Source organism: Pseudorasbora parva, chromosome 7 (assembly GCF_024679245.1).
Source record: "Pseudorasbora parva isolate DD20220531a chromosome 7, ASM2467924v1, whole genome shotgun sequence".
Taxonomy (NCBI): domain Eukaryota; kingdom Metazoa; phylum Chordata; class Actinopteri; order Cypriniformes; family Gobionidae; genus Pseudorasbora; species Pseudorasbora parva.
In genome coordinates, this window is record NC_090178.1 from 17,102,246 (window position 1) to 17,125,168 (window position 22,923).

The 22,923-nt window shown below is 35.3% G+C and overlaps 1 protein-coding gene across 1 annotated transcript; it reads right to left on the reverse strand.

Annotated features, from left to right (window-relative positions):
* Positions 1-4: 4 nt before the first annotated feature.
* On the reverse strand, positions 5-17,837 carry gnl2 (G protein nucleolar 2). The gene is made up of 16 exons (XM_067448364.1): positions 17,671-17,837; positions 15,704-15,788; positions 15,475-15,569; positions 15,217-15,356; positions 10,514-10,698; positions 10,310-10,376; positions 10,047-10,205; positions 8,508-8,621; positions 6,666-6,794; positions 4,803-4,907; positions 4,558-4,716; positions 4,122-4,229; positions 3,345-3,823; positions 3,155-3,234; positions 534-610; positions 5-427 (listed from the first exon to the last, which is right to left on the reverse strand). The coding sequence occupies exons 1-16, from the start codon at positions 17,732-17,734 to the stop codon at positions 293-295; spliced, it is 2,181 nt and encodes a 726-aa protein (XP_067304465.1). The 5' UTR covers positions 17,735-17,837; the 3' UTR covers positions 5-292.
* Positions 17,838-22,923: the final 5,086 nt, after the last annotated feature.

Sequence of the window (22,923 nt, forward strand, 5' to 3'; positions counted from 1 at the left end):
AAAGAAAAAGAACAGACAGACACGCGGGTACATGATCCACATTTCAACACTGCAGAATCAGTACACTGTCTTAAGTTAAAAACTTTGAAAATGCACAGAGCTGAAATGAATTGTAGTCATAATGTTCATGAGGATGGGTGGTGCACAGTATGAATAAAGTGCATTGGAACGATTGCACCATCAATCAAACCTTCACCTTTACACAAATCACTGTGATTTCACTCCAGATGTTCTTAGCCACCGAGATGACGATGGAAACAGGGATTGATGTGACTGGGTATCTGACTAGGTCTTATCGCTTAGCTCGTTTGGCTTTCTTGCCATCCAAGGGCATTTTTCGGTTTTTATTCTTGTTCTTGACATTGTGCGTCTCATAATAGCGGACCCCCACTTTCTTCACTCTCTGGGCACGCTCCAGTCTTCTTTTCTGTTTGGGTGAAGTATTTCAACACAGAGAAAGAGATTAGTTTGGTCTCAAATTTATTTGAGCTGTCTGTACCAAGGAATTAGGGAGATAGGAGAACAGTGCATACCTCTTTAGATGTGAGTTTGGTAGGCTGTGCAGGCTCCTCGTCTTCCACAGCATTCCTCTTTTTGCCCACTGTAACAGCTACAACACAAAAAGAAGACAAATCTTTTCTAATCCCTGAAACATCTCTGAAAATATTCTGTGTATTCAATTAAACTGTAAAAAAATTAAATAAAAAATATTTAAATATTTACTTAAAAAAGTAAATAAGCTGGTGCCTTAATTTTGAGTGAATTGAAATAAAAAAAAATTGAGTTGATACAATGAAGGAAATTGGTTTAATAAATAGAAACTCAAAATATTATCTGAATAATAAACCACACAAAATTTTTGATAAATCATAAAAATAGCACAACTTGGAATGTTTCACCACATCTTCAAAAATAAAACACAATTAACCCATATTCTTACAAAATCTGTCAATATTTGACTCAAAATTTAACTCAAAATTTTAAGGAAACCATATTTTTTAAATACTTTTTTTACAGTGTAGGTTCGCAAGTCATACCTTGCATTATAGAAATTTTGATATACTGCTTATAGTACTGTCAATATCAATATTTAATAATTAATATTATTGTGAATATTAAAATAATGTTTAGGGTCAGTAATACTTTAACAGGGTATCTGCAGGTTTTACCAAGTCAAATTTAAGACTTTTTAAGACCTTTTTAAGACCATTATGAATAAAATTTAAGACCTATATCACGCAATAAAAAAAACATGCATAGGAAATGCAGAATAACTCAACTACGCTACTTAAACTTATATTATTTAATTTATTTAAATTGAACAAAGTATTAGTAAACTTATTATTCATAGCTCAATCCCACCAGGATTAGAATATATATATATATATATTATATAAATATATATTATAGAATATATATAAAAACTAATTTTGGTCAAATTTATAAATATATATTGTGGTGGTCACTTCCATAGATTTGCAAACATTTTTATTTTTTTTATATAATTAGGATGCAACATTAACCATATTATTATGTTAGATGCACAATAGTCACACATGGCAATAAAACTGACAAAATGCATGAATCTTGTTTGGTATTACAAAAAAAAGGCTGGTTCAGTTGTGTGCTATCTATCTTTAAAAACACGATCGCTTGAAATATGACCAACATCTTAAAAGTAAACCACAGCAATAATTGCTTAATATAAGTCAAAAGTTTTCAAGTAATTACGTAATCAAGTAATCGGTCAGTAATACAATTTATACTTATAAACAAATGACAATAGGACAAATAAATACAACATAAAGATGCATATCTACAAAGAGGAACACCCACCCGTTTTTAGAAATAGGGCTTATTCAACTTCTTTAGACATTTAGATATGTGGGCAAATGCATTTGTCTCAGTGCATGCATTGTTTTAGTGTGGCAGGGTCGCCGCTAGCTTAGCTTAATTAGTTTGCTTTCACTTTGAGAACTTACTAATGAACAGATCCAGTGCTTACTGACATGTCGCAAACTTTTTAACTCAAATCAGGATATAGACATATGCATAATGTGTATATTTGATCGTTCAAGAGTAACGTAAGGCTAATGAGCCTAGAACAGCAAACACACACAGCCTGACATCAGAGTTCGGAGTTTACATCACTGTTATTAACTCTTTTAGTGCAATCGGGTATATAATACTTTTATTCGGTCATTAAGCAAGATGGTGAGAAAGATTCGCCTTTGCGTTCACGATCGCGGAACTGCAAGAACCGTCAGACTCAGCTGAAGAATAAAATCCGTTTTATGCGTCTGTGGGGTACGATCAGAAAGAGGCTTGTGCCAATAACACGAAAACTGATTGGCTGCAATAGAAGTGGCATGCTTGTCTAATTTGTAGTTGTAATAGAGCGAACAATAGTTGGTCTAGCGAAAGAAAGAACTACAAACACCACGGAACAAACACACACACATACACACACATGCTCGCGTGCTGCGGGAGGCGAGAGCGTTTCAATGAGGTAGCGTTACATGGACGTAGGAAAATTAAGACCTGTTTAACATTATTTAAGACCTAGAACGCAATGCTTCCGCGAATTTAAGACTTTTTAAGGCCTTATATTTTGATTTTGAAATTTAATACTTTTAAGACTTTTTAAGACTCCGCGGGGACCCTGTTTTAAAAAAAGACATTTTAATTACTTTTATTCAGCAATAATGCATGAAATTGTCAAAAGTGACAGTAAAGACATTTAAAAAGTTAAAAAAGTTCAAATTGTATTTAAAATAGAAATCTTCTATTCACCAAAGAATCCTTAAAAATATTTTCCCACAAAAATATCCAACTGTTTTCAATGTTGATTAGAAATGTAGCAAGACATTTTTGGGCAGCAAATCAGAATATTTAAATGATTTCTGAAGGATCATGTGACATGCAATGAAATAAATGACATTTTAAAATATATTAAAACAGTAAATGGCTATTTTAAATTGTAATACGATTTCACAACATTACTGTTCTTACAGTATTAGGATTAAATCAAGGCAGCCTTGGTGAGCATTAGAAAATTCTACAAATTAAATTGAAAAAAAATCATACTACTACTAGTGACCATGTCTCTTATCAATACAAATATTTGGCATCAACTTGGGTTACTTGGGTGTACCTTTCCGTTGCAGATTATTTGCAGCATTCTGCTTTGCTATGGTTTCAGTGAACACCTTCTCAGAAAGGCCTTTAGGTATGCTGTAAAAACATCAAGACAACACATTACAATATCACTAGATAGGTGCTAAACATTGAACTAAAAATAAAAGAACCCTCTCATAATCTTATCAATATGAGTGTAAACAAACCGTATGGCTGAAAAGTGCTTTGATTTGGCACGATCAAGGAACTGTTTCAATTTGGCAATCTTCCCATCCATCTCTTTATTTACATCACGTGTGCTCTTTTTCTCTGCTGTGGTCGTGAGGCCGGAAACAGAGGATTCTTCTTCCTGTACTTCTCCACTCTGTTCTTTTTCCTCATCTTCCTCGTCTTCCTCATTTTCCTCATCTTGCTCATCTTCTGACCCTGAGGGTTCCAGTATGTCAGGCATCTCGACAGGCACAAGGTCCTCCTCAGTGAACTCCGGAGCAACGTTTATTTTGCCAAAGTTCTGCTTGACGTTACTGAAGAGTTTCTGCATCTCCTCTTGTTTCTGTCTCAGCAGCTTTTGCTCTTCCTGTTGGCTAGATGAAGCCCCCTCCACATCCTGAGCTTCAAGTCCGTTTTCCAACTCTTCCTTTTCGGTTTCCATCTCAGACATTTCCAGCATTGGTTGTGCTTTGTTCTGAGTGGAAAAATCAAGTGTCAATTTAAGACCATAAATGTTTAAAAGTGCATCAGAGTCTGCCAGTAAAGACTGGCAAAACTCAAGTAATTTTGTTGGCCACAGTGACTTAAAAAGGATTTGTACCAAGTAATTCAATATGCATTAGAGTTACATATAAACAATGTCTTCTGAGAAACACAAAGCTCTAATTTTAGCAAAAAATTGTCTTGGAAGCCATTTTTCAATAGAGCCTGAGATATCGTTTTACTAAAAGAATTGCAACTTTGTGGGAAATTAAGAACAAATGTCCATTTACCTCTTCATCCATCTCGCCCCCAGGGGGCTTCACGAAAAAGGGGATGCGACCTCTCTGCCAATCATTCAAAACCATTTTAGACACAGTAGACAGATCTGGCTCTCCACCCTGTATTGCAAGAACGACACAAAATACCAGATCTTACAGCACAGACACGTACAGTATTTGAACAAAGATAAAGACGTGAACCAACCAGAGTAACCAACCTGTAGGCCAAAACCCTTTTATAAAACTCTGATTTGAGAAAACCTTAGTGGTTTTGGCACGGGAGTATCGCAAATTTGGCCATTCGAACTTTAAATGAAATGTTTTCCAGCAGCTTAAAGTAAGCAAACTGTCACATCTCAATCGGACTCTAAAGGAACGAATAAACAAATGTGCCGCGAGGACCGAGCTGACAGTTCATTTTATCAGATACTCCACAATCAGGCCAGACCTTAAGCAGTTTTCCGGTGCGCGAGGCGAGCTTTTCCAGGAAATCCTCGGCGGAGCTCCAGGATGGAATGCGGTATGTCTTCTGGATGTACTCTGCCTTGGCCCTCTCCAGCACCGCTCCGATGTGATCCTCTGGAGTTCGGATCTTCTCCACTTGGACCTACAAGCAGCAGATATAAAGTAAGTGGATGAAGCCGCTGGGATTGGAAAATCTGAATGGTTAACTTTGAGTCAAGGTCATCGTACCACTCCCTTCAGCACAATGTCAGTTTCGCTGTCGTCGGAGGGGTAGACGACGCCAGGACAGTCGATGAGGAAAATGCGTCTCATTAGTGTGATATACTGCCAGACCTGTCAGACAGAAACAAAACAGTTGGTTGTGGCATAACGCTTGAGCTTGAACCAGTCCATAGATTCATCCATTGCCTCCATTTAAGAAACCACAAGACCTAAAACATTTCAATATAACGAACTGCATTTAAACAAATGCGATTTATAATAACTTGTTATAAGTTAACAAGCAGTCAAATAACTTTTGAGATAATAAAAATGAAACTAAACAGGCCTTAACAGTGATTTCATCATTAGGAATAACTATTTAAAGAGGCACAACAAAAAGTATTATAATAAATCAAACTTCCTATTTATTTCATAATTGAACTAGAAACACTGTTTTTAAAGAAAAGAAAATAGTGAAAAGAAAATGTCTAATAATTGAAGAATCACCCAAATCAGGGCACACAAGGGAAATTCTTAATTATGTAATTCATCATTTAAAACATAAACAGAAGAGCGTGGAAGTCCAGATTTGTTTAGAATTTGATTTCAATCTGGCCTCTTGTCAGTTATGCGTTTTTTTTCCTTCGCCTTGAACTTTCACTCGCTCTCTGAAAACCATTTCTCATTTCCATGTTTGTGAAATGAGAGGAAAATTTTGACTACATAAAAAAAGTAATTTCACACAAAAACAAGAATACACAAACGTAGCAGCCAAAACCAAACTGCTGGAAACTTAAGCCATCCAAAATGTTAACACATGTCAGGAGCTGGCAGGTAGTATTACACTCGCGAGTGGACTACAAATTAAATTCAGGATCGTTTCATGTCACGTATGAGAAGAGTCGCTCAATCGTCTGATCTTCATGATCGGTAGATAACTACAAGTGGATGTTACAGGAACAGCTCACCAAAAATGAAAATTCTTAAATAGAAGGCGACTTGAAAAGCTGAATCGGCGCTGAATGTATAATTGGCTGGTTGATAGCCTTTCCTCTTCATTCATAATTATTGCATGGAAAAAGCAGCTTGAACATTGTGCTAAATTTCTTCTTTTGTCATACAGGTTTGGAATGACAAAGTGAGTGAACTGATCACAGACTTCAAATTTTTTGGTAAATTAAGTCTTTTGGGCAATGTGATCAGCTAACACAAAAAAACCCTCTTCTTTTCCCATACAATATGACTACAACAAACAATTGTAATAATTACCATGATAATATATTATTCAACATATTTTTATTTTATTATTTAAATCCTAAAAATTAGCACAATCAAAGAAATATTTTAATATTGCAAAAACATGGACGGTAAAATATTAATAATCTTATTTTACAGAACAAGTAGTATTTTTTTCCATATTATGCAAGTCAATTGGGCCCATCAAATCTTACCCATATTCTTTCAAAGATCTTCTTTTGTATTCAACAGAAGAAAGAAATAGGTTTGGAACAACTTGGGATGAGTAACGTGATTTTTCATTTTTGGGTGAACTATCACTAACTTATAAACGATTATCATGACACATTTAAGATGGTTGGCGCACTGCATATTCAAACGCATGTTATAATCAACTGAAACTCTCAGCACATGCAGAGATGAAGTTTGTGTGGAGCAGCATTTACTGCAAACCAACCGGGCCACTCCAAGACACTGAAAACTTTGGCTCATGCGCTGCTCGCAAAGGAAAAAAGTATCTTAAAAGTATTTGAAAGTGCCAATGTATTTCCTCAGATTTATACAATGTGGGTCATACTTTTCATGTATAAAATCTGAAATCAGGGGGTGAAAAACATCCCGGAGACAAAAACAAAAAGAGCTTTGCGGTCTTACCTTGGTCTCACCAGCAAGGGGTGCCACATTACAGACTTTTTTGGAGCGCAGGGTATTGATAACAGAGCTCTTTCCAACATTGGGGTAACCAATGAAGCCAACACTGATCTGCTTTTTATCTGAGTGGAGCTGAACAAAAAAAAAACAATGGACATGTTAATAGTAGACAAATGTCATTTTGAAAAACAGCATTTAAATATAAGAAATACACACACACATTTTGTCGAGTGCTCCAATATAATGTCGGTTTCATAGTATTGACGTCAAGAAAACAAGACACTCTTGGATTAAACCTGCTCGCTTAATAAATAAACTGCATCTGGTCTAAAAAGCAGCAGCTAAAGTTCTTACTAGAACCAGGAAGTATGACCATATTAGCCCGGTTCTGTCAGCACCGCACTGGCTCCCTTTTAAACATTGTATACATTTTAAAATCTTGCTAATTACTTACAAAGCACTAAATGGTCTAGCTCCCCAGTACTTGAAAGAGCTCTTAAAACATTATACTCCATTATGTCTATTGTGGTCTGAAAATTCTGGCCAGTTGATAATACCTAGAATATCTGTAGGTGGTCAATCCTTTTGCTATTTAGCACCTAAATTCTGGAACACTCTTCCTAGCATTGTTGGGGAAGCAGGCACACTCTGTCAGTTTAAATCTAGATTAAAAATGCATCTCTTTACTATGGCATACACATTAAACATTTTTCATTTATATTATTCAAATCAGTTGAGCCAGAACCGGGAACACTTCCCATAACACCTGATGTACTTGTTACATCATAAAAATAATGGCATCTATGCTAATGTTAGTCTCTCTTTTTATCTCGAGGTTTATGTTGTCAGCTGGATCCGGGCCGTATCCAGACCAGATAGTGGACCTGCACCTAAACGCAACAAACGCTGCCCTGAAGTGTCAGCAGAAAACGTGTCAACTAGACTCTTCCTGTGATCAACAGAAACAAGCCCATCTCTTGCACGATGACGCCGATCTTCAACCGGATGGAAGTGGACAAATATTCTGATTGTTCGGATCTAATATGACTTCTGATTTGTAATGTTGCCTGAATCGTAATCATACACGGTTTGTTCTTTGGCCAGAGGAGAACTGGCACCCTGACGGAGCCTGGTTTCTCCCAAGTTTTTTTCTCTCCATTGTGTCGCCTGATGGAGTTTGGGTTCCTTGCCACCCTCGCCCTTGTTGCCTTAGGATTTGGCTTGCTCAGTTGGGGACACTAAATATTTAATTATATTACTTTCTATTAAATTGTTGCAATATTTTCCTGTTAACACTGTGAAGCTGCTTTGAAATAAACAATCTTAATTGTAAAAAGTGCTATATAAATAAAGGTGACTTGACTTAAAAAAAAAGAAGATTTGATACACAACCTACAAAAGGCCTCTTAAATGTCATTACACCTGCAGATTTATATTGCATGCATGGTAACCGGGATATTTTTGTGCCAGTGTTTTCCAACTCCTAAAAGAGTGTCTTGTCATATAAATCTCAACAAAATTTATGTTATGTAAGCCCACTCTCTTTTTAAGTATTTCCAAGTTTTTGTTTACAGCTGTGTTCCCAAAAATAGCTCAGAGGCAGATGTGAAGACAGGAAAGGAGCCCAATATTATGGCAGGGTGGGGTGCATCTGGTACCTGACCAAATCACTGCTTTCAACTTCTGTTGCCAGAAAACAGGCTGATCTTGTCCTAAAACTGCGGCTTGAGGAGATAAACAGTGCGGAGCAAAACTGCTGTGCATTTAAAACCTGCTGACCCTGGTAACCAAGGTATGATGATGTGTATGCACATAAAAATATGCTGTAAATGTTCAAGTTCTCACCTTGCCAAATTGTCGAAGGAGCTGGATAAGAGAGCCCTTGCCGAAGGAGTTGGTAAGGCTGGCATGAAAGGCCAAAGTGGGGTGTTCCTGAGAAAGAACTGCAACCCAGCGTTTCTACAACATACACATATGTATAAGCAAAAATCCGTACAATGATCCTAAGTGAACACATGACAATTTATGAACAATTTTTTTCTTCTTTATAAAATTGTAGTTCATCTTAAATTCAAGAGAATATTCATGTATAAAATGTGTATTAATATAATTATACTCGTTTGCTGCCAGCTACACCAGCTATATTAAAAAAGTGAAAGATATAAAAAGTCAAATCAATAAATAGACAAAATAAAAAGGTAAGTAAAATATATATATATATATATATATATATATATATATATATATATATATATATATATATATATATATACATATATATATATATATATATATATATATATATATATATATATATATATATATATATATATATATATATATATATATATATACATATACACATACATACAAATAAAAGGTTTAAACTTCTTAGATAAAAAATAAATAAAAAACATTCTAAAATGAAACCTGGTCCTCTTTCTTTCATATACATGTCCCTCTCAACAACAAAAATAATGTGTTTCCCAATCATTTTCCTGTTAGGTTTACAAAAGACCTCAGTCATAAATCTGAAGGAGGTGGGCAAATGCTTCTTTGGCTTGAATACAAAGGTCTGTGTCTTATAAACAGCTGGTAAAACTCCTTTGTTTCTTGTTGCTGCATTTCTGAATCACCAATAACAATTTTGAAACAACAAGAATTATAGATGTGAAAGACGGAAAAATATCTGTCAGGGCAGGAGCCTTTAACTGGTTAACTATTACAAAAGTTGGGCAAGCCAAGATAAACATGCCTGTCTGTCAATGAAACAAACTGCAGAGACGGGATAATTGAATGTATGACAGGACACATTGCTGACAGTGGGCTTGTTCCAAAAACCCAGTAAGCAGCCTTGCTGTCTACTGCCTATATAGGTGGATAGCTCTACACAGGCAGGTACGTGCTAAATTAACAATAACGATAGGCACACAAATACATAACACATAAATACCTGATAAAAGCGTTTTTTTTAAATTAGATTTAACTATTGTATTCATACATTTTGCTACTAAATGAACAAGTATATTTATCATTAAGACTTCTGACATTTCTACCACCAATTTAAATGGATATAAAAAGAGGCTAGTGTTATGATAATGCTAAGCTAATAGCACTAATACATAGCACACACAAATGATGGATAAAACTATGATATTTTTTTGCCATTGATCGAATAAGTAGATTTAGAATTGACATTTCTGGCATGATTTCTGGCGTTTGTTTTCCCAATTAGCTTACTGAAGTGCACTACACTAGCATTCTATGTTGGGTTTCCCCAAGTGAAGGTTTCTTAAAAAGCATCTGGAACATTATTCCAGCCTACATAGGCAACTTAACAGGTTTTTGGAACTAGTATTGAAGTATAATGCTCTCTTATCTTACCGTAACCCATGTGGGAATTAGGTCACACTTATTGAGCACAAAGATGAGGTGCTTCCAAGGTTTCTCTTTCTTTAGATAGGACTCAATGCTTTTGGAACGAGTGCCCATAGGATCCCGAGCATCCAGCACCTGGATAATGACGTCTGAAGAGTCGATAACCTGTGCAAAAAAAGCTTTAGTTTAAGGTGTGGCATCATTTGGCAGTACTGTGGTTGGCATTAAAACTTTCGATGATCAAGTTGTTGGGAGATGGTATTAGCTACCTTATACAGCTCGCCCCAGATCCTCTTTGACTGACCCTTCTTGAAGATTTCCTCCCGAGCCTCGTCCCTGCAGTGAAGGAGAAATCATGTGGCTTTAAGGAATTTATCCAGTTATATCATGATATATAAACCATACATGCTAGACAAACAGGGCATAGTCCCTGCAGTAGGGATGTACTGAACTTTAGAAGTCACCCCACTTACTTGACTCCGCTGTCCTCAAACACCAAATCACGGTCTTTCTCAGCACTGTAGCTCTGAGTCGAGACTTCTGCCTGTTCAGCAAAGTCCTTCAGCTCTCCCACAGTCAAGTTGGGCCTCTTTCTTTGCGCCTTTGGGCCAAACGTTGTCTCGAATGTTTCTGTGTCCAGAATGTGCACCTTGGAGTTCTACAAGAATCAACAGAAGATAAAATGACAAACAGATTTCATGAGAATTTTAATATCCTCCTACCATGATGTTCATTACTTTTTAAAGAATCTGATCTTACAGCACCTTTGACAGCTATCTGTGCCCCATTCCCAAGAGGAAAGAAGCCCCAATGATTTATGGGGGAGCAGAGTGACCTCAACACATTTCAGAGCTTACAAGAACGTGCACAAAATATTTTTATAGTAAAGATTTAAGCCTCAACACAATGATAAGTGACATAATACACTCAAAAAAAGTACATTTGTGTATTTGGCTTCAGCTCCAGAAAGCATTGCACACTTTATAACAACCCAGAAAAGAACACTTTAAATCCAATCTGACTGTTTAGACATTGCAAAAAAAAGATCAGATTGTAAACTAAATGCAGATGTGGTTTAAATCAGATTTGTAAACACCAGCTTTACATATTTAGAATTTTATATACACTACTGTTCTTAAGTTTTGTGCCAGTTTGTTTGTTTAAAAAAACTAATGCTTTTATTCAAGCAAGGAAGCATTTCATTGATCAAGACACATACATTGTTACAAAAAAAAAAAAAAAAAAAAAAAATCAATTTAACATGAATGCTGTTCTTTTGAACTTTCCATTCACCAAAGTATCCTTAATCTTTAAAGCTACACTGTGTAACTTTTTTAGTTTATTCTTAGGTAAAACACTTAGGTCTTTCAAAAAATATATGTGCTCATTAATGTATATTTACTTCTTTCAAGTAATAAAGTATTCTCGTAAGTTTATAATATGTCATTGAAAATACATACGGGTGAGGGGTTCGAATCATAGACAGTAAAAGAAATGGACTGAGCGATCCCATTGACGTCAACGGCGAAATAATGAAGTCAACCTAGGGGCACTCACTTCCTGATGGCTGAGCGAACTGCGCAGGCTCAGACTGAGCTTGATGACGTAGATGTGACGTGAGCCTCCTGTCTGACAGCTGTAGGTCTTCTAGTAGTTGTGGAAAGTGAAAGCTGAATCACGTTGTTTAAATATTTTCTCCCGTTGCTTTTGGCTCACTATGGGCTTCTCTCCATTCTTCCCCCTTGACTTTATCAGACTTTATGTCTCCACGTCCCCCCGACTGTCTCATAGACAGTAAAAGATTGCCTGCGAGCGTCTCCTCAGGTCTATACGGTAATTTCTCAACTGTGCGACAGAGTCGCGTTGGTTATGACGCAATCGTTAGCCTATTTTTACAAAAACAGCTTCTACGGGGCGATAGTGTAAGATACAAGGTAACGGAGCCTTTTATGCATTGTCGTGTTTCTTTAGAAATAAACAATGGACAAATGGAGTCTTTAAACGTCTCAGATGTAAAGTTATTCACTGTCAAAGTGACTCAAAAATGAATGGGAGTCAATGGGATGCTAAAAGCAGGTGATGGCTTGGTTAGCAATGGCAGCTCCTAGGGGTGGAACGCTTTCTGAGTGCTAGATTACCCCCTTGGTTCGAATGCTGGTCGCCATGTTGCCCCTCCATCTTGAAAGTACATTAGCCAAAGAGGGACATACCCGTAAATTCAAGCTTCGCTTTTCGCGTTTTAACACTCGATGGCACTCATGGAGGAGGTCGAACTGGAAGCCATGTTAATCTTGGACTAAATCGGCCACCGTAGGAGTTGGCCACCGAAATCGGAATTGAGAGGAACAGAAACTAATATTCACTGGATTGTCATATACCTTTACACCGCTAGATGGGGGAAAATATCACACAGTGTAGCTTTAACAAAATATATTAACGTATTTTCAAAATTGTTCAAATGCTTCTTGATCACCAAATCAGCATATTAGAATGATTTCTGAAGGATCATGTGACACTGAAGACTGGAATAATGATGTTAAAAAAATCCATCAAAGGAATTTATTTTTTAAAATATATTAAAATAGAAAACCATTATTTTAAATTGTAATCCCATTTCAGAATATTACTTATTTTACTGCAATTTGATCAAATCTGCAGCCTTGGTGAGCATTAAAGAGTTCTTGTAAAAACATCTTACCGACCCCAAACTTTTGAACGATAATGTTGCTAGAATATAGCTAACATTTGAACAAAAAGGCAGCTAATTTTAGTGTTGATAAAGACAAATATGCCTATATCAAGATCACACAAAATCCTAAGAATAACGAAACATCTTACACGTTGAACTGCACCAGGCCAAATTGCAATCTGTAATGACCTAAAAACAAAAGAAAAGGGAAGCCATACCACTGTTGCAACAGAGGATGGAATAAAACGACAAGCAATTACAGATCTTGTCAAAGCCAGTAACATTTCTCGTAAGAAATTGTACTTCTGGTAAGATTGCATTTCTTCGGAACAATTGACGCAGATGATAAAAAACAACCTGATTTGAGGCTAACCACCACATCACAACATGTTCAAAATATTTCTGAGAAAGAGCAAAAATGTGCGCAAACAATGGGCATTACGGCACATGCTGGAGGAGCTGCTTAAACACCACAAATCAAAAAGAGAGGATGAAAATCAATAACTGAGACACAGTATTGCCGATTCACTGCAACCAAGGTTGAATACAAGCACAAAAACATAGCGAATGTCACAGTTCTGAGAGATAGAACTAAAGTAGAGTGGGATGTTCATTACATGTCCTGAAAGGTTTTGCTCACACATGGAACAGTTTAGATCTTGAAGTAAAACAACAGTTGCAGGAGGAACATGGAAGGACTGAGCGAAACATTACATTTTATTCTGAGCACATGTTTATTGCTGTGTTCTTTACTACTGGCAAATGGGAGGTCCCTTGGTGCCAAAGAGTAAGTTCTTTCACAGGTCCTGACCTGTCAGCCGTGCCCTCACTACACTCCACTCAGACTAACAAAATCACATGTACCGTTAACATGGCACAACTTTTGTTTTTGTTGCGTTCTTGATCTAGTTACTACGTGTTACACAAGGTCAACAAGTTATGAGACGTTTAGCCAAGAGGTGTCCTGAAAAACATAAATATATGACTAAAAGCTAATTGTTTATGAAAATTTGCCAGAAATTGACAATGTGAATTGGCTCCTGGAGTGTACGGCCAGGGACATTGTTACTTTATTTTTTCTAATCTTACCAACACACAATATCATACTTTGATTGCTCTTCAAAATTTGAACCATGTACGTAGGCAGAGACTCTGAGTATTATAAAAACAGCACAAATAATGTCAGTGTTGTAACCTTTAACAAATTAGTATAAATCATGCTCAGTAATTGAAATAAAACTAAAATAAAATATAAATATTAGAGACTTAAATGTAAACGAGAAATTAGATGTTGCCTTGAGAAATACTAAAGTACTAGCCTGGATGCCAGCCGAACTTAGCCCCGCCCACAACATTTTTAGGTCGGGCAGTTCGCTCTGGCCTCAATCCATAGAGGAGTAATTATCTCCGAACAGAAACAGCTTGGACCAATGAAATCATCAGGGCGGGCTTTAGGCAATGATGGACAGATGATCAACAGTAACGTAATCATGCACATCATCAAATGGGCTTGGATTATATTTGTTTGAATCCTAAACGGAGAGCTTGTTTGTATATGCATTCACCTTCACAATTTCCCTCAAAAATGATGATCATGTTGGGTAAGTACTCTGTGTATCATTAAATTCTTTTATTTTTTTACAACACCGGCTAAGATCGTTTATTCCAGCGCGTGCAGACAGGGTTGCCAAGTTTTTACAACAAAACCCGCCAACTACTAGCCCTAAACAATAGCTTCTCAGGTGGGGGTTCTCCAGAAAAAAATGGTGTTAGGGGGGTAAAATGTGTGTTATTTTGGCATGGTTGCCTGCTAAAATTCGCATTCATGGGTCTATGTCACATAATAGTTGCTTCAACCCGCGGACATAAAAAACACGCGGAAAAAAATGCGGACTTGGCAACACAGTGCAGTGGAGATCTGTTGACATTTGACAATGCGTCGCTTTGTTGCTCTGATTGGTTGTAGGTCTGTCCAATTGAGGTCTTTCGGTTGAAACACGCCTCATAATCACAGCCCAATGGAGCAGTTTCAGACTCATATTCTGACTAGAATTGAGTATGACCACGTCAGGCTACTAAAGTACTGAAAGGGCTAAAACTTAAATAAATAGCTAAATAGAATTTCAAAAAATAATAAAAATGACCAGTGAATGGCACATATTACAAATTATAAATGATAATTCACACTATCATCATTATCAGGTCATTTGAAAATATATTAATAAATACTATAATAGTGCCTAAATCAAACTAAATGTAAAGCCCAGAGTTAGATGTTATATAGATACTCTAAAATATGTTAAATTTATTTCTGGTTTTAATTAAGTGAATTATGAATATATTTAGGATTCACAATGAATGATGGGATTGGGTGCTCTGCAAATCTCAAACCTTTTAAAAGGGGTTTGTGCCAACAATTTGCCCACCTGTCTCCTCTCAATAGCTTACATTAGGCCAACAGAATTTCTGCAGCAGATGCATACTCACGTGTGCTTTTATTCGGTCATGCAGCAAGGACATCGGTAGCTTGCTCTGTTTCATCACTACTCGGTACGGATCTTTCTTTATTGCGTTAATTTCTTCTTGGAATTTCTGCAAGGACGACTGCTTGATGACACGTGTATTGGCTGCACAGGGAGCAAACAGGAAAAGCAAAGAAATATTCAGATCCTAATCCTACTTGGAATAGGGGACAATAGTTCTCCTCAATAATACTCATTAAAACTGAAAATGAATCCCTCTTACCGAACCACTTGATGTTGGGCTCAACTCTGGCCACAGTTCCAGGAGCGACTGTGCTCTGGTACTGCAAGGGCTTGATCACCTTACCTCGGCTATTGCTGTGAAAAATATGCATGTCTTATCATAATTATCTTTACTTCTTGCCAAAACCTCATAACTCACTATAACAAGTGTTTGCTAGTAATCTAAATCTTTTATGTGTCACTTTGTAAATGACAGGGCGAACCGTTACCATCTCTGCTTCTGTCTGTACATATTCAATCGTCTGATGGTGGCACGGTCCCTCATGTTGTTCCCTCCAGCTCCCTTGACTCGGTCTGTAGGGTTGGGAATGTTAAAAAGACAAACATTGTTATAAACAGGGCCAGATAGTGCAATGTTTAGTAGATTTGGGTGAACTGCATAACTGTGATAGATTGTTAAATTGGAACAAGGGTCCCGATTAACAGAAGGGCTCCTTGTGTCAGTTCCAAAGTCTAACAACTGCTTTGTCAATGGATCATGCACAATTTCTGTTTTTAAATATTTTATTGCATTAATAATGTGCAAAATATCCCCGCTTACACCTCAATTGCCTTCCGCAATAAATTAATTTCTTTTGAACCTTTTATTCATCAAATATATTAGGCAGCAGAACTGTTTCCAACACTCATAATAAATCAGAATATTAGAATGATATCTGAAGGATCATGTGATAGACTAGATGTCACATATGACACTGAAGACTGGAGTAACGATCCTGAAAACTCAGCTTTGCGTCACAAAAATAAATGATAATTTAAAGTATAATAAATTGAAAAACAAATATTTTAAATTGTAATAATATATCGAAATATTTTTAAAAATCTGTATTTTTGATTAAATAAATGCAGGCTTGATGAGCAGAAGAAACTTCTTTCAAAAAAGTACAAATAGTAATGTGTCCAAACTTTTGGCCTGTACAGTACATATCAACAATGAACGTTCAAAAGTAAGGCTTTGAAAGAAGTCTCTTATGTTCACCATGAACATGTAGCATTTAAAAAAAAAAAAGATACAGTAAAAAAACAGTAATATAGCAAAATATTTGACATTTTAAAATAACTTTCCTACTTTAATATACTCTATAATGCCATTTATTTCTGTGATAGCAAAGCTGAATTTTCAGCATCATTACTCCAGTCTTTAGTGTCACATGATCCTCTAGAAATCATTATAATATATTGATTTGCTTTTCAAGAAACATTACTTATTATTATGAATGTTAAAAACTTTCAACTTTAAAAATAAATTGCTGCTTAATATTTTTGTACTCTATTGTCGATTAGGCCTATTCTTTGATGATAGAACAGCATTTATTTAAAATCAGCATTTTTAAAATTGTGATTGTCCTCACTCCCACTTTTTAAAAATTAATTTAATGCATCTTTGCTATTACATATTATATATATATATTTATGATCTTACAGACCCCAAACTTTTAAACTATAATATATAATTTGAAGAATTTGTCCTTAAACTAATTATTGGTTACATTTAATACCTATTTTATCATGTATACGCTAAATATTTTACACAAAGAAAGATCGCTTTTATTATACTGATTGTTAATTATGAGCAGTAGAATCAGGGTTCAGAGCAAAATGGCTCTGAAAGTAACAAATCTTTTGGATATTTAAAAATATGACAGCCATAATTGTTTAGACTGACAACATTCATTTTAAGCACTTGACACAGATGAATAACATGCAGTGTGTTGCAAAATAACATGCAAAATGTGTCCACAATGGAGTAAAAAATATATATCTGAAAATCAATTCTAGGGGCAAATTTCCCCTAAAAATAAAGATAATTTTTGTCACGGACCCTTGCACATTTTTTGAAAAACATTTAAACAAACGTTGAGCAAACTAGAACGATTTTTATTCAATGTTATAATTGTCATTGTAAAAACCAGGCACGTTTGGTACACTGACAGTCTTCACGATGTGCCAGCAGCATCTGAAGGGAAATTTAAACAGTACATTTACAGAAGTCGTGGTTACACACAATCAACGTTAACCCTGTACGAATAGAAGACCTTTGCTTTACAACATGAGACAATGAAAACATAACTATAGACTACTCGTATACTTCTCAACAAGAGTTGAGTTGGCTAATAGCTTAGCCTTGCTAGTAACGTTAGTTCATATCCATCGAGAGTGGTTCGTTTAATCTTACCGGGATTACTGCTGGAGGTTGAGGGATTTATGGTGCTTTTCCCCTTGAATTTTGGTTTAACCATTGTGATCGATTACTCTAGCACACGTTCAATACTGTAAATAAAGAAATAAAGCTGTATTTCAGTCCACTGTAGATTTCCACGTGTTACAATAAACTACACAACCAGGAAGTACGTCATCAATCAGGCGACAATTTTATTATTTATTTCCCCCTCAGACTCCAAGTTCAGAAAATTCCTACTGTCTATGGAAAATGCTGGAGCTCCTCGGACTGAAATCTAAGTTAGTAATAAATATCTAAAAAGCCTCATTACCCATAGGTATGTAACTGTACACAAACCAATTATTCGGTGTATGGGTCACCTCCATCAAATTGCATTTGAACATAACCTTTTTTATGGTTATGTGCATGCAGTTCTACCCATGGTTCTACCTAATGGCAAATGAGAGGCTACATGGAGTATTCGTATTTTTTTTTTTTTTAAATGCTTGTATAATACTGCAGGACTAATAAGCTAATGTAGAGAAAAATAGGATAAAAAACTTTAAAGAAATGATGTCGCAGAAGTAGCCTGTATAAACGTGTAGCCTACTTTAAATTAAATCTTGATGTTGTTTAAAAAAAATCATGCTCATGTCATGCACCAATTACTTTTTTATGTAAATGTCATGTTTTGTTTTTCCTTTTAGGCTATATTTGAGTCTGAAGCAACACAAAGCTGGTAAACCTGAACTATTTAACAATGTCTTCTTAGACTCACACAGCATCATTACAGTAATTGCTCCCATGCAGTTTAATTCACAGGAAACATAATTAATTCAGAAAACTGTTATTACATTTTAGAAGGACAATTGGTAATGCACGCATTACACTCATGCATGACTCCGTATACCCAGAAGAGGGCATTCCGGGATAGTTATTGCTTCAGTTGCATTATCCTGTTCCATGTCATTGAGTGTCTTTTTGCTACATTTAATTAAGACTTAATCTTCTCATTGAAGAGAGCGGTTTAAACTCCAACATTTAAAGTTTACCTGTTTTATTTCAGCACATGTTCAGCTACAATATTACATTCCACTCAAGGAAAAAAAAAGAAAAAGGAACAATAAACTTTGCATATTGTCAAAATGGTATTATAGGAGCACAGTTTTCAACTTGGCGAAATGATACATTTGTGTTGTGTTGCCAGCCGGTGTATCGTGTAAACTTAAAACCTGCACAGAGCCTGTGTGGAATGCGTGGATAATGGCTTCTGAGGCGGCCCACACAGTCAATGAGAACCAGGCATACCTTGTATAATACTAGTATTCTATATAGACTTAGGGCCAGATTTACTAACAGCTTGCGCCAGCACAAACCCTCTTTTGGCGTCATACTGTCAGAATTTACTAAAGACATGCAGTAAAAAAAAATAATGGTGAAAAGGTGTGAACAGTTCACCATTATCAGACGCAATATTTATGGGAGGAGAGTATTTCAATGAATCACGCATGTAATTTAGTAAGGTTTGTGCTAGTCAATTTACTGGTATTTGTGCCATTATTTAGTGCCCAAAAAGCACGTCTTAAACCAGATGCTAAACTGCGCTGCTCTTGGTAGCTAATTTTCCCTACTTAGTAAATATGGCCATAGCAATATCAGAGAACATCTCTAGCTGTTAGATTTTTCCTCTAAGCTCAAAATATTCCATATACATTTAATTTGTAAATAAAAACATGTTCTTTTATTGTGTTGTATTTTCTTTTATTTCAGCATAAGAAAGTAAACATAATGAGAAATTTCCTATATGTTTTGTTTTAGTTTTGAATATTTTTACACTGTTGTGGAATTAAATTCATTATAACTTTTTGAGTACAGATTTGCATTAATATTCTAGAAACAGTTCAGACCCTGTCATGTTTTTGTTTTGTTTTTTGTCGTGTTTTTCCTTAGTTGTTCGCTTTCGCTCAGTTAAAATCAAATGTGACAACATCAGAAATGCGCTGCATATAGAGGTCGACCAAGAAAGAAAACAAAAACAATGCATAAATTATTTTCAGATTTAATTCTCCCTTTCAAGACCCACATTACTCTGACGTCCAGCTTGTCTTAAACAAAAAGCTGACATCATAAAAGAGAATGAGAGGCAAATCATCATGATTTCCTGAGACATTTTCTCAGAGGACTGTCTCAGAAAGGCTATTAAATTGAATGGAGTTGCGGTTGCGTGAAATTCTATATTTTGTTTCCAGTCCTTTTATGAAAGCTCCAGACTTTTTGCTCATTTCTATGATTGCTTGGTATAAGCCACCATGAAAACAATTCTTTTCAAAATTGGATTGGATTCAGACAGTATATTATTGTCTATGAAAAATCAATCAGTCGGCTAATACTTGAAAATTGTTGATGGCATCTCGTATATACAGCAGTGTGTGATTTGGTTGCACTGAATATTGAAGCACTAACATTTATTTAAAGTATATCTGGAGAAGCATTTGTAAGTTTTTTTATTTTATTCCAGAAACTTTTAGAGCACGTTTGATGTGCAGAAATACAACATTTGCCACCTATTACCATATAAATAGTATGTAACTAAAACTAAATTGCATTGGAATGGTAAATTACTAAAAGTAAAATGAGGACATCATGTTTCATGCTAAGCACGAATAACAGCCCAGGTTAAAGAACTCTTTTCAAATAATAGAAGATATTGAGCAATGCCCTAAAATAAAAGATGTAGCATAGCATGTATTATGTTTTATTGAGCAATTCGACTTCAGTTGCAAACAGGTGTGCTGAAACAACTGATGCCAGAGTGAGAGGTATTTTTAAGATGGCTTGCTGATAGGTCCACTTTATTTTAGTCAGGGAGGGAGATTTTGCTTGTTTGATTTTTCCGTCAAGATTAGGTAAAGTTGCAGGGTCATGATATCGCTATAATTCACTTAATCTGTCCCCGGCACTGCCAGTAAACTGCCCGGCAGCCACGCAGGAGAAAGTAATGATGAATCAAGACCACAGCCTTTGCTGGATTTGAATGCTTTTGGTTCGTGGGAAATGCACTAAGCAGGCTATTTGTTCACGGCCTGCATCACCTTAATCACTCAGGTGAACACTTGACTGTGATCAATAACTCATAATTCTCATAAGAAAAAAATATTTGGGAAAGGGAAAGGAAAAGGGAAAAAACATCATAGCATCACAGCATATATTTGTACAAAGAACAATACTTCTTTGTTACAACCAAATCTGAATATATCCAAGTGGGAGAAGAGATGAAAAAAATCTGCAATATATATTTTTATAAGCATAAAATTTAAAATAATTGTAATGTTACAAAATAGAATATAATTAATTATAAAATTCAAGATTAATATTTACATTATAAAATAAAATATCAACATTTAAAAATAATATGTTAGCTCTTTACAATGTTTCATTTGTTAACATAAGTTAACTAAATTAGTTAACATGAACTATCATTCATTAATATTAATCTCAACATTTACTTATATCAAAAGTTGTATTTATTAACATTATTAACACTGAACTATCATGCATGAACATTTTTATTAAGTAACATTAACATAGGTTAATAAATGCTGTAAAAATATGTTGCTCATTGTTCATGCTAGTTAATGCATTATGGTTACATTTTACAAAAAGGTTTAATAAATTCACATTAGTTGGATTAATCAAAAATACTTAATACATGGATAAAGATTTCAAAATACTACAGCATTTACAGCATAAATACAATCAAGTTATATTTGTTAACATTAATAAAGATGAATATCCTAAATATAACAACTGTTTTGTTGTTAGTTCAACTAATGCTAACAATTGTAAAATGTTACTGACATATTTAGTGATGTCAAATATGTTTAATACATATGTGTAGAGTGTAGGTTGATGTGAAAACAAGTAATTTAGTTTAACATAAGGCAGCAACATAACAAAATGTGAAAATTGTGGGGTTTGAATACTTTGAAAGCTGAAAGATAAAAAGATGAAAGCTGAAGAACAACTACATGTGTCATATAATCATCTGTAGTGCAGAGACGGATCTCTAGCTCCAGAGTTACCTTTCAACAGTCACTCATAGCCTCATCACCCCTTGTGAGTCACTGGTAAATGATACAAGATTAAAGCTTAAAAAAAGAATTGAAAGCAGACAGTTTGTCCTTTTAAAAGACCAAATGTTATCAATTATTCTCATCAGCAAAGGGAAGTTCATGAAGCCATACTTAAAGCAGGATTTAGACTAAACTGGTCATTTAACCACCAAGTTAAATACCCTATTGGCAACACTTGACTACTGGCAAAACAGAGAGGCAAAACACTAACAGACTTAAGACACAAACAGTTGCTCGTTTATGTGAAAGCAAAAGGATAAAGGCACAAGTGCAGACAAACTAACACTCCTTGACCATATACATGTATTATTTTCATTGTATTGCTTTATTTTATTAACCTGCTTTGGGGATGAAAATGTCTGTTTGCACACTTTCGTGACTACATGAAGGCAGAAAAAAAGGTGTTTAAGATTTACAAGTTTTAATCATGTACATCGGTTCCACATGAATCAATTAAGTTAAACTAACATAATTTGTTCACATAACTTCAACATCCTGGAATGAAGTCATTTTTAAGTAACCCAATTGAGTAGTCCATAGATTTTAATAGATTTTAATATGGCTCCCTAACACCAGTGGTGTGCACCGGGGGCTTGAGACCCTGCCCCTTTAATCAAATCACAAGCTTATTTTGTTAGTGGTCATTTGACTGATTTATAAGACTGTACTAACTAGCTTTCATTCTGTTAGTAGCACATAATGAACATGTCAAGTGCTCTGAAATGCTCTTTAATGTCATGTGCTGTCTCAGTCCACAGCCTCAGCAGTAAATGGTTCTAATTATATCGACATAATTAAACATTATACAATATTAAACAACATAAAGATGCCCCCTTATCTAATTTTGCCCAAAAAACATAAAATAACACTTACGTAAGTTCAACAATTTTACTCTTCTCGTTTAGTCCCAAGCAAAGCATGCTGGGAACTACAGTTTTAGCAAAAATCATGTTGGAGTACTCGATTGGTTCACATTCAGCCCAAATAATGTAATTTAGTAGATTGCACATTTTAAAGAATTACATAAATCGAAAGCAAAGAAATCATGTTTAGAAGAGAAACACAAATTTGTTGCGTAGATTCCAAATAAAAAGCTTAAGTAAATTGGACAATGTGTTTTCCTTTTTTTTCAGTG

What these genes read in the sequence shown, in the direction of transcription:
- gnl2 (XM_067448364.1), bottom strand. Translation starts at nt 17,734, where the DNA reads ATGGTTAAACCAAAATTCAAGGGGAAAAGCACCATAAATCCCTCAACC. An exon ending in AACCTCCAGCAGTAATCCCG is followed by an intron (nt 15,789 to 17,670) that starts GTAAGATTAAAC and finishes CCAACCCTACAG; the next exon opens with ACCGAGTCAAGGGAGCTGGA. An exon ending in AAGCACTTTTCAGCCATACG is followed by an intron (nt 3,235 to 3,344) that starts GTTTGTTTACAC and finishes ATGTTTTTACAG; the next exon opens with CATACCTAAAGGCCTTTCTG.